General features: G+C 37.2%; 1 protein-coding gene across 4 annotated transcripts; it reads right to left on the reverse strand.

The window, feature by feature from the left end:
• Nucleotides 1-223: 223 nt before the first annotated feature.
• znf644a (zinc finger protein 644a) lies at nt 224-12,702 on the reverse strand. 4 transcript variants are annotated; one of them, XM_084411407.1, is made up of 6 exons: nt 12,423-12,702; nt 6,415-9,037; nt 3,114-3,641; nt 2,455-2,580; nt 1,405-1,507; nt 224-1,226 (listed from the first exon to the last, which is right to left on the reverse strand). In XM_084411407.1, the coding sequence occupies exons 2-6, from the start codon at nt 9,011-9,013 to the stop codon at nt 1,034-1,036; spliced, it is 3,549 nt and encodes a 1,182-aa protein (XP_084267533.1). In that variant the 5' UTR covers nt 9,014-9,037; nt 12,423-12,702; the 3' UTR covers nt 224-1,033. The 4 variants fall into 4 exon arrangements, with proteins under 4 accessions (XP_084267533.1, XP_084267532.1, XP_084267535.1 ...); XM_084411406.1 differs by having other exon boundaries at nt 3,114-3,644; XM_084411409.1 differs by lacking the exon at nt 2,455-2,580.
• Between the last annotated feature and the right edge of the window lie 33 nt (nt 12,703-12,735).

Genomic DNA, 12,735 nt, shown 5'->3' on the forward strand with positions numbered 1-12,735 from the left:
AAACTTCTCAGGATCTGGTTAAAACCACAGGTTTTTCACATGACTGGATGATTTTGCTTTCTGCATGTATTCCAGTATCACTAGTAGTGTCTTCACAATGTCGTTTGATTATCTAGGTTAATAGACTCATCTGCTAGCATTGTTGGCAATATGCAAATTATGTGGTGTAATCTGTTAATATCAACAAAGTAAGTTACATTCATAGCTTAACATAGCATCAAGCTGAAGACGACAAAAACATTTTATTCTGAACAGCAAAAATGTTTATAGTGATTTACATTTTTCACATAAATTACCTAAAAAGGTTTATACACAAAAATATCTGAACTGTAAAAAATGGCCTACACAAGTAACAGTTAATGTTTTTTTTTTTTTTTTTTTTTTTTTTTGCACACGTGGCAAACTTACAGATTTAAGATAAAATCAAAATAGGGTAATAAGTGAAAACCAAAATGTTACCAGAGCGGAAACGGTGTAAACAGGGAGTTATGACATGCATACTGTCTGAGCCGCTAAATATCAATAGAACAGGATGTTTTACACAATGACTGATGTGTTGGCATGAGTTAAACTTCTGAATCAAGTAAATATATAGACTTACATTTTTACACATATGCATCATATGTGCACCTTCCAAGGCTCGTAGATGGGACAACAAAAAGACAAAATTGTGTTCTCAAATTAAAATGGCTTGTTATAAAATCCACAAACATAATCATTTCAGTTTTTGTAGAGCATAGATCTGTGATGATGACAGGTTAAACTCAATGTGAGAAGCATCTGAGGTAAAGGTTGTCTTTTGGAGGTGGGTTTCACTGAAATCTCAACATATTCACCCACCATTCGTACGTTCTTTGACCATGTACAACACCAGCACAATGTAACAATATCTAAAAAGCGGATAATGGATCCTCATTCAGATTAAAACCAGAAGTCCTTACTGATGGCAATATAAAATTGAAACCAAATAACCAAACAATGTACACACAAGTGATATTTCAAGGACAATCTGTGTGTGTGTGTGTTCCTGGGCTCATGAGGATGTTTGCATCACTGAAGATTGTGCCTGTGGTACGGTGTTGGAGCAAGAGTCCTTGGGGAAGGAGGTGACTTCCACCATCCCAGCCCCTGTGTGCGGTACAGCGGTATTCATAATGTGCCTCTGTAAATGCTTTATCCAGTCCTCCTGCACTGACAAAGGGCCCTGGAAGACTAGGTCACAAAACCTGCATGTGGAAACAATTACACATTAGATTACAACGATGCAATGACAAATGTGAAAAGAATGGAAAAACAAGAAACAAAACAACTAGACAATATACAACATGCATTACAATATATATTTCATAATATTCATGTTAAATATATATTGTAATATTATATTAAATATGTAACAGAGGTTACCTGCAAGTAAGTCTGTAGATTTCCTCTGGACTGTGTAGCAGCGGGTACATTTTCTTTTTTGACCCAGACCTTGATCTTTGCTTTCTCTGTTTACAGTCATAAGCTGCAATAATGAACAATGCATTTATTAGAAATTACATAAACATATTTAAAAAGCACACCATATGCTTTTAACCTATAACAACATTGAAGGCTTTTTCTCAGGTTTTTAATGTTTAGCAAAATATGGTAAAGCACCTATTCCATAGATTACAAATAAAGTCTTACCCTCGTGGTGGCTGGCTCACATGACCAGCCGAATACCACTCACTTTATCTCAGTAGCCCTCTATTATTGGGCATTTGATTGTGAAAAAAATAATAACAATCAAACGATAACAATACTTTTACAATGGCATCGTGCAGCAACTACAATCTGATTAACCATCAGGTGTCTGTATAAATCTCTGCTACTAAAAGCACCTGAATTATCCTTGTAATTATTTAAAAAAAAATTCTATTCAAAATGTTTACATTACTTAAATGGTTAGTTCACCCAAAAATTTAAATTCTGTCATTAATTACTCGCGCACATGTCGTTCCAAACCCGCAACGTCATTGCAAGGCCCAGAAAGGTAGTAAAAACATTGTTAAAACTGTCCATGTAACTACAGGGGTTCAACCTTAATATTATGAAGCGACGAGAATACTTTTTGTGCGCGAAAACCCCCCAAAATAATGACATTGCTGTCAATGGAGGGACAGAAAGCTCTGAGATTTCATCAAAAAAATCTTAATTTGTGTTCTGAAGATGAACGAAGGTCTTACGGGTTTGGAACGACATGACCGCGAGTAATTAATGACAGATTTTACATTTTTGGGTGAACTAACCCTTTAAGTTACTTCCATGTTACTTTTTTTAACGAGAAATTGGAAGAGTCAAAGCAAAGTTTAGTAAAGGGAGTGAGCATGTGACATGCATTCTGCAAGATCTAAGCCCTAGGAAAGTAGAACAAGAAGCCAAATACAAGTACACAGGTGCATTTACATAGGAGGAAAGAAAGGTGCGTACTAGTTCCATCCAGAAGAGCTTTTTTCTTTCTATGTGCATATGCCCTCAAATGATTGGAGAGACTAACACCACTGTGGAAGGTGGCGTTACAGTGCACGCAAACTTTTCTATTGAGTTCACTTTTCTCTGTAACAAAAACAAAACACATAAAAATGAAACACTTATAGTCATTATAGATACTGTAATACACTGTTAATGTACTCTTCATGTTCAAACCACTCAAATTCAGGCCTCTCATCAAAGGATCATTTAGCAGTAGCGATCAGTCTATATTTGGAGAAGCCTAACATTTGTAATTTATATAAAATACTACACTAGTGTATAGTAAGTATATAAAGCAGACAAAATTTTCAATTTACATTTGAAATATTTATAGCTACATTTGAAACATTCATTATTGATTAAACAATGAGCGTATAATCTCTTTATGTTTAGATAGTTCCACTCAAAATTATAATTTTGACATTACTTATTCCCCCTCATGTTGTTCCAAACCAGTATGCTTATTCTTTTTCTGCATTTAAAGCATATGGGTTTGGTCAAACATAAGACTGAACAAAGTGTCACAGAATGTCCTTTTTTTGTTGTTGCAATAACAGTCCCTTAAAGGAATGGTTCAGCTTCATTACAATTGATCAGTGGAACAAATGAAACGTTACCTTCTAGTGAATTTGGCACTGCTTTGAAAGGTTGTATCTCAAGGCCACAGTCTTTGCCTGAAGATAAAAGGAGAGCCTTTCTCGCCATGTGGGATGAGTGCTTTGCTTTGGTCTCTTCATGGGCTCTTCTTTTCTTCAAAATTCCAATCAGATCACTTGGTGGTGAGCCTTTATTAATCTCTATCCTTTTCTTTTCCTCCTTATCTTTATGCCGTTTGACAGTTGAGGGGAAGGTTAGTCCGTTATTCAAACTAATAGGATGGAAAGACTTGGTGGTGCGGCACTTCTTCTCAAGAACCTGTAACTTCATCTGAAACTGTTTCTTGTCGCGCATCAATTCTTTCAATATGATGACTGGAGATTTGGATGCGGTGGAAGTAGGTTTGCCCAGTCGCTTCAGGTGGCCTCGTACATGATTGGACAGCCCAGTCCTGTTGTCAAACCACTCCCTACAGAGAGGACAGATGAGCTCTGTCTGTTGGCAGTCGGTTGGCAGCTCTGCAGAATGATCAGTCTGGGATGAGTCCTCTGCTGGGAGCAGAAAGCAAAAGGGAAACCACATATAATCAGCCAAATTTACAACAAATATTTATTACATTAAAGCCAATTAAATTTGTCCACACTAAAACTGAAAACATCTAGATCAACCAGCCTGCAAGTCAGTTAACTTGCACCACACCGGTTGTGAGGGAATTTTAAGCCACGACCATTCCTGACTGTAAACAAATCAAGTACATGTGGCCAGCATGAGGGCACCGAAAAACAGCTTGGAGAAGTGAAACATCAGCAACCGCAAAATAAAAGGTGCTATCACAGGAACACCTCAAAGAAAAATTGTGTTTGCCAACAGCTTATATACTAATGGCTTTTCGATCAGAAATGATTGTATTCATTCATTTGAATTGTTATAACATCCTAATGATGAGTATGTCTGATTTGAGTGCTTCACACCATACATGAGGGTTGTATTATTATTCTAAATGTGTTGTGGATGGTGCACACATTTATACACCATTTTTATTTTCTTATAGAAATCTTGATATGTTTATGATAAAGCTATACATACACAAGCACTCTGAAATTTGACAAGCAATATTCTCATCAGTGTTCAATCGGCTTTGATATATTTAAATCTGCACCTTTAAAGGGCATCCTCTCCCCCAATCTTATTAAATGTATGCTTCATCTTTCATTTTAAATTCCTAAATTTTAATTGCATTAAATAATGTTATGAAATTGTTTTAAATATACAAATAAGAAACGTTGGAAAGAATGATACTACTTTCACACATAACACCAAAGCGCCAGTAGGTGGCGGCAGGCGACCGTCTTAATGAGTGATCATTGATTCATTCAAACGATTCGTTCAAACGGCTGATTCATTCAAGAATGAGACAGATGTTTATGAATGGGTCCTTGAATCTTTGACGCAACCGATTCTTTCAAAATGCTGAATCATTCAGTAATGAAAACACGGTTGAGTGTTCCTGTGAGATGCGCTGTGGTTCTGCTGTGATTTTTGTTTGGAACTATTTTTGCTGCTGAAACAGAACAAAAACAGCCAATATAGCATCTAAAATGTATATGACTTAATTTTAGAATTATTTAGAATAATTGAGGTTGCTTAACATATGTTAAAAATATAAAAACTCCACAAATAAGATTGTTTATAGGCAGTATGTTGTTAACTGAGTTTGTGTTTGCTGCACTCATTTGTGTAGATTTCTCCTCGAGGCTGCGTGAGCGTCAATATCGCAACCTCACCTCACAGTAATACATTTATTATCCACTATCGATCGCAACTTACAATAAATGTAATAAAATCAGAATCATTCTCTCATTTTAGTGATTCCCTAGTTCTTTTTTTGTTATTGATGTTCTAATCAGGCTACTTGTCCGGTCGGGCAAGTAAAATTCTCTTTTACTTGTCCCTTCAAAAAATACACTTGTCCCGGACAAGCGGACAAACGTTAATGTCGAGCCCTGATGATGATAGTCCTTTCAGAAAAATTGTCATACACTATGTTCTGACGTCTACACCAAGTTTTCTTAATTTTGGAAAAAATACAGGTCAATCAGTAAATCTGGATGACACCTGACAAATGCATTGGGTTGTACCTGCTAAACGACATTTTCCACACAAAAAACAAACAAACAAAAAACTCTGTAATGGTCTATATTAAAGGGATACTCCACTTTTTTTGGAAATAGGCTCATTTTACAACTCCCACAGAGTTAAACAGTTGAGTTTTACCGTTTTCGAATCCATTCAGCCGATCTCCAGGTCTGGCAGTACCACTTTTAGCATAGCTTAGCATAGATCATTGAATCGGACAAGACCATTAGCATCTCTCTCCAAAAAAATGACCAAAGAGTTTAGATATTTTTCCTATTTAAAACTTGACTCTTCTGTAGTTACATCGTGCACTAAGACAGACGGAAAATGTAAAGTTGCGATTTTCTAGGCTGATATGGCTAGGAACTATATTCTCATTCCTGCGTAATAATCAAGAAAATTTGCTGCCGTACCATGAGTCCAGCAGGCGTAATGATATGACGCAGCGCCTGATAATAGGTCTAATAGGTTAGACAAACTTAGTCCCGGTCACGTTGGAAGTTACTGAGCTGGGGACTATTTTCAGGCGCTGCGTCATATCATTACGCCTGCTGGACTCATGGTACGGCAGCAAAGTTTCTTGATTATTACGCAGGAATGAGAGTATAGTTCCTAGCCATATCAGCCTAGAAAATCGCAACCATTCATTTTCCGTCGGTCTTAGTACACGATGTAACTACAGAAGAGTCAAGTTTTGAATAGGAAAAATATCTAAACTCTTTGGTCATTATTTTGAGAGAGATGCTAATGGTCTTGTCCGATTCAATGATCTATGCTAAGCTATGCTAAAAGTGGTACTGCCAGACCCGGAGTTCGGCTGAATGGATTCAAAAACGGTAAAACTCAACTGTTTAACTCTGGGGGAGTTGTAAAATGAGCCTATTTCCAAAAAAAGTGGAGTATCCCTTTAAACAAATAAACTTTAAATGAGTATCGCTTGTCAGTAAGTTCAGCAATATGCCTAGCAGTACACAAAATATTCTAGAGACGCTCCAAAAGATAGAAGCCGATAATTATTTTCATGTTATAGTCGCTAACTGGTTAAACCAGCTGCTACAATTTCTAGCCTACAATCAAAATGTTATTCTTGAATCTGAAAAAAGGAAAGTCTTAAAGATTTTGCTGCATAACTACTACCTTAATTGATTTTATTAACAAGACTATCAAGTACAAGAGAAGCATCACCTGTTTTGATTTGTGGCAATTTTCGTCGACGAACTGGAGGTACTTTGTCAAGAGAAGTCACCTTAGCTGCAGATACAGAATGTCGTGCTTTTAGGCCCACTCTGTGCAAATGTCCTCTTATATGATTAGAGAGGCTAATTCCTGACTCAAATACAGCAGGACAGTATGGACAAGCCTTCAGATCTGTCTCAACATCTGAGCTCGCTTCACGCTTTACAGTGGCGATCGACTCGGAGATCTCTTCTTCCTTGTATTCATCTTTGACAGAAAACATCCTCAGGGAACTGTGATTTCTCTTAAAGTGACTAGTTGAGGCAACAAGACTTGCCTTTGCAGGTGAAGTCTGTTTTCTTACAAAACGTGCATTAGCCTTCTTGTTGTTTTCACATTCTTCAGGTCTAAGATCATCATTAGAATCACACATAAAGTCAACGTTGTTGATCAATTCTTTACTCCTCTTGGATGTTTCAGGTTTCTTGAAATTTTGTCGACATTTTGGGAAATCTAAAAGAATATCTTGGCCCTGCATATTGTGGAATGGAGTTGACATTTTCCTTTTGGAAGGTGACTTCTTCAATGTTTGCTTTTCCAAACTTAAATGTGTATAATATGAGTTTCCAACATCTGAACAAGTAACGTTTCCATCAGACTTAAAAGTTCTTTTAGTGTTCCCTTCTTTAGAATGAGCTGATCTTTTCAGACACTTAGAGGGGGACAAACTAGTTCCTGTTCCAGAGTAATTGAGGGAATTGTCAAGAAACTCTGTTGCACTGCTTCCATCAGGATGAGTGTTGCATTCTGAGGCACTCTGGTCACTAGGTTTCTTTCTGGATAAAAGTGTGTGAATTGATTTGTCAAGTCTTGATTGGCTTTGGACACTTTTGTGCGTCCACACCTTTTTCTTTCGCAATAGACCGCACTTCTGATCAGACGACAAGTTTTTGTCTGGTGCACGGAGCTTCACAGACAATTTTGGTGACTTTGCTGTTGGTTTCGCACATGAAGTAAGAACTTTGCAAACAGAGGTCGGCTGTTCAGTTAGCGATAGTTCTTCATCACTGCTGTCAAGGGAATGTGAGGATGCTTGTTCTTCATTAAAATGCGGTTGACATGAAGCCTTAACATGATTTCCAATGACGTCTTTAGGTTTTCTTTCAACAGAACAGGAGTAGGAAATTGGACATGTTGATTTATTGACTTTGCGCTCCTGAAATCCATCTGATTTCCAAACAGTAAGATCAGCACCACTGATGCCATGCTTATGAAGCAAATGGCGTCTCAGTTCAACTTCATTCATTTCAACAAAATCACACTTGTTACAACTATAGTATCGCTTGTCCTTCTCATGGGTCTTAGCGTGTTGCACAAAGGTGTTCGGACAGTTCGTTCCAAAGGTACATTGGGGGCATTGTAACTTTGCATCTTTACCTTCATCTTTAATTTGATGCAACTCGTTTATTTCTTCCATAATTTTCTGGCGCTTGCCCCGGTGAACACTTACGTGATTTAACAGTGAACTATGATCATGGTAACACTGTCCACATTCCTTACATATGAATGGCTTTGAACTAGTTGTATCTCTATTACCTGTACTTTGTCTGTTTTCTAGCGATTTCTCTTTAAAACCACTGTTACGCTGAAAAAAAGTTGGTTCCTCCCTAGAGTCTGATGGCAAAGTTTCTTTAATCAATCCCATCTTTTGAGTCTTGCTAATAGGTTTTTTTGCTGGTTTGGGAAACAGGTGTTTGACTGCCTCAGCAGCTCCATTTAAATACTTGGTATGTTTTACAATGGGTGACTTTAATTTGGATGGTTTTCTTGGGGAACGTGTCTTCTTAACAGGACTGCACTCTGTCCGGCTTCCTTCACCTGGGTGATCTTTTTTTGAATCAAAATTCAAATCAGAGTATAGGTCCTCTGAAGGATCGACTTTTAAGACCAATTTTTCTTTACGTTTTCTTCTTTTACGGCCGAGTGGTGACGGAACTCGTCTTTTATGGTTGATGGGTGAAGGAACGGGGGACAGTTTTTCCTCCATTTCTAGACCATTATCATCATCCCACAGGAACTTCATAAATTCCCTTTGGGGATTCCAGCTAATGTCATTTCCATCATCATAATTATCTAATGAACTCTCTGGAGATTCTGTATCAAAGCCCCATATACCCCTATTCTCCACATCCTCCGCAGTCAACGTTTGCCTGATTGTTATTTCCCCCTCTTTTCTGAGTGGATCAGGTCCTTCAAAGTGGACGTTGGTTGTGACAGAATTCTGAGCTTGCAATGATTTGGGAAGGAATACTGGTACATTTTTTGAAATATCCAACAAGATTTCATCTGATATATGGGGTGAGGTGGATCCATTGACGTAAGCAGCCTTGGCTGGTCCATCTGAGCAAATGGAGTCCATAAAACCGACACTGGTCAGGAGGTCTCCTTGGTCACCGAGTAGTGCCATGGTCTCTTGAGGACAATGCACTGATGGACCTGGTGTAGCCCCCACTGCAGAGAATGTCTCGCTGTTCAAAAGGTCCTGAGAGATTCTTGACATTGAGGTGTCATTCTCCTCTACTTTGGCACTCTCCTTCAAACCAGACATTCCTAGGAGTCCTAAGGACCGTTTCTGGGGACAAAGAGAAAAAAAAATACAAAACATGAGATGAGCATGAAAATCAATATATAAATGAATTCATGTTAAGTTAGAGATATTAAAAATTAAATAACCCTACAGCAAATGTAGGCTGATTGATCTATAGCATACCATTCATAGAATTTATTTTAGGATTGGAAAAGGAATAACTACTTTATATCCTCTCTTGGTTACTATTTCAAGTGCTCCAGAAACAGCATTTTACCACATTTTTGGAAACTTTCTGTAAAATTCTACTTAAAGGGTTAGTTCACCTAAACATGAAAATTCTGTCATTAATTCCTCATCGTTCCAAACTCGTAACCCCTTATTATACTGCACACGTCTGCGACACATTACGGCTCCGACGAGGTTTTGTTCTCTGCTCTATGCACTGCCAACTCACACCAGGAGCATTTCAGAAGCGCAGCAACTGGATTCGCGAGACTACGAGATTAGCCTGTCCGACGTTGTTTTTGTTTTGTTTTGTTTTTTTGTCTTGATTTTTGGGGTTCTACCATAAATGGTTATGTTTTGTCCAGTTTAATTGTGTTTATTGTTGTGTTTATTGCTACAGTATGTCCTATTTTGTTGTGCTGTAGCCTACAGGCAATGTTAATACGCTTAAAAGTCCAGTTATGAACGACATGGATGATACATTTTAGCTGTGTTTTTTTAGTTGTTTAAAATGCATCCTCAATTATCTTGTATCTAAATTTCACATTAGTGCCTGTGCGGCTTGGATGCAGCAACCGTCAAAAATAGACCAGGCACGTATCTTTAGCGAAGCAAAATTCTGTAACGTGGCTGGTATAAACACAAGCATTGACAGGAGTTGGCCACGACCAGTGGTGGCCATGTCGGAGCCGTAATGCGCCAACGATGTGTGCAGTGTAAATAAGGGGTAATACTTTCGTTCATCTTCGGAACACAAATGAAGATCTTTTTAATGAAATCTGAGAGCTTTCTCTCCCTCCATTGACAGCTATGCAACTACCATTTTAAAGCCCCAGAAAGGTAGTAAAGACATCATAAAAGTAATCAGTGACTTTTATGAAGCGACGAGAGTGCTTTGTTTGCGCAAAAAAAACACACCTTTATTTACAAATATTAATCTCCATTCTCCAATGCGCTCATGAGAGCAGCACGACGCATGCGTGTGTGTTGACGTGAGAGCAGACCTTGTTGCGTGAACGTGCAACACTCAAGTAAATTGAAGTTAAACCACTGGCGTCACATGGATTACTTTAGTGATGTCTTTACTAACTTTCTGAATTTTCATTTTTGGGTGAACTAACCCTTTAAAACTATTAAAACACATCTACAGACATCAACATCAGCCATTGTTTATCACTGAAGAGATCGTAAAATTGTTGCTGCATTTTATTAGCCCACAATATGTTGTTTAAGAAATGTATACAATAGAGTTATATCTGCATAGGCAGTAGATCAATTCTGGTTTTATATGATGTTGTCACCGAGGCAACATTACATTATCTAGCTATGTTGGTAAGGCTAGATTTTTGTTAAAATGGTGGCAGCGTCAAACATTTCAGCTTCAATATCACTATTGTATATGGCAGTAATAAGATGTAGCCTAGTTATTTTTCCTGAATAATATTAAACTAAATCACATCTGCTTGTATTACTCTCAAAGTAACTTTGGATCAAATTGAATTTGATATCGTAAACGATTTAAAAATAAACAGATAACTACATAGTATTTCTATAACAATAATTAAACATACAGGAAATGCAAACTGAATTCAATGTAAATCTTTCCTACACTTTATGGACTTAACAGTGCATGGGTAACAAAGTTTACGTTCACAATGTCAGTCCAAATCCGATTAATTGAGTATCCAATTGGAATCTTATCTAAATTATTGACTGTTCACACTGTGTATTGCAACTGTTCATATCTGATTTGTCCTGTGTGGTGCCCTTTCGTTTTCCTTTCCTTTCCTTGGTTTCTATGGCAATTACATTGCGTTGGTAGGCATACGCAAACAACAACAAAACGGTTACCTTTAACGTGGTGAGCGAAAGTGACAAACTACGCAAAATCCGATTCGAGCGGTCAGACTGAAACAGATTTCCAGAATGCGATTTGAATAGCCTAGGACTTCAAATCACATATGAATGCAGTTCAAAACGGATTAGTACAAATTTCATGTGATTTTTTTTTTGCTGCTCACACTTAAATACAATCAGATTCCAATCGGATATGCACAAAAATCGGGTTAGGACTGACAGTCAGAATGAGGCTAAATATGTTTTTGCCATTCACATTTGTACATGATAGTTTTGCTCATGGGTGATGAACAATCATCATAACTGGACTTAGTCATAACTGTATTTAACTTAAACATATATTATGCTATTATATAAGTGCACTACCAGGTTACTACAAAAATTCTACTACTATTATTAATAAAAAACATTATTTCTGTAGCTATAGCTACTCTTGACAGCTGGTTAACAATATAATTAAAATTCAAAGAAAATGTCAACATGTATAAGTTTAGTAAGCCAATCCCTTCCTATTGTACATGCATTTTTGTGGTAAACACCCCTAACTGGTTGGTCTTGCATGCTTAAATTGATAGTGGAAATGACACATACAAATAGGCAGAGTTTTAGCTTAATACTATAATAAAATAAGAGTGTGGATTATAAATTGATGTATCTGGCTGATACAGAGCAGGAACAGGGACACCACTGTGCACACAAGATATAGAAAGGAATTCACTTTGCTTATGTGCATTATGACACACTGTATAAATAAAATATAAAACACCTGACAACAATGTACAAAGAATCACCAAAAGATAACGGGAAATCACTCCAATCTCTTCTCTTTATGTGACAACGTTATGCAAAATCACATGCTCTCAGAAAATAATCTTTAGGAAAACATCTGTGCCTAAATGTATAAATAACACATGAACAGTTTAAATAACACGTTAAAAGTTTTAACAGTTGTCATGATATACATTTGCTGTGATGCAATTCTTAAACAGCACATTATATCTTTCTGGATCAAGTTCTGTATATTGCATAATTAGTGGTTCACAAAACAGCAAATGCCTTCAACCCTGCAACCAATTTACTCACAAACAGTCATTTTTAATAATTCAAACTGGCAGTGCAAATCGAGAATTACGTGCATTAATAACTTGAAATATATTTCTGACATCTTTCTGTAAAGGCATTGCTGTTACTACATGAGAGTGTGCTATGAGAGTGTGCTAGCAAGGTAGCAATCAAGCCCATTATGTTCAACATCAAGCTTAAAAACACTTGCCCGTAACAGAATGTTGGGGACACTTTGATAGTTTCACCTTTCAATGTTGTTGGCAAATGAATTTTAGCCTACCTTTCTGCAGGTGCGATTGTGGACAATAAAACTGAACTGAAATCATTTCATTTTTGCTCGCTCAAGCTTTCCATCTATTGCGAAGCCGCCATATTTGCTCGATGGTCCACAGACAAAGGCATCGCACCTCATTGAGGGGGACTCCAAAAACTTGACAAAATGTATTTTAAAAATTGTTGATATTATCATTGCCTAAAGGCAACTAGATATTTGGGATAAAACTTTAGTCAAGAAAACCATATTGAATACGTTTCATCGGGAGAAAGTTAATCATTTGTATGAGTCCTGTAAATAATGCCCCCCAAACAAAAAG

Source organism: Rutilus rutilus, assembly GCF_951802725.1.
Source record: "Rutilus rutilus genome assembly, chromosome: 6".
NCBI lineage: Eukaryota > Metazoa > Chordata > Actinopteri > Cypriniformes > Leuciscidae > Rutilus > Rutilus rutilus.

Bases quoted from the DNA above. Each gene is read 5' to 3' on its own strand.
- znf644a (XM_084411406.1), bottom strand. From the start codon at position 9,013: ATGTCTGGTTTGAAGGAGAGTGCCAAAGTAGAGGAGAATGACACCTCA. The intron at 3,645-6,414 runs GTGATGCTTCTC...TTCTGCTCCCAG, and splicing joins ATTGCCACAAATCAAAACAG to CAGAGGACTCATCCCAGACT. The intron at 1,508-2,454 runs GTACGCACCTTT...TCATTATTGCAG, and splicing joins AGCTCTTCTGGATGGAACTA to CTTATGACTGTAAACAGAGA.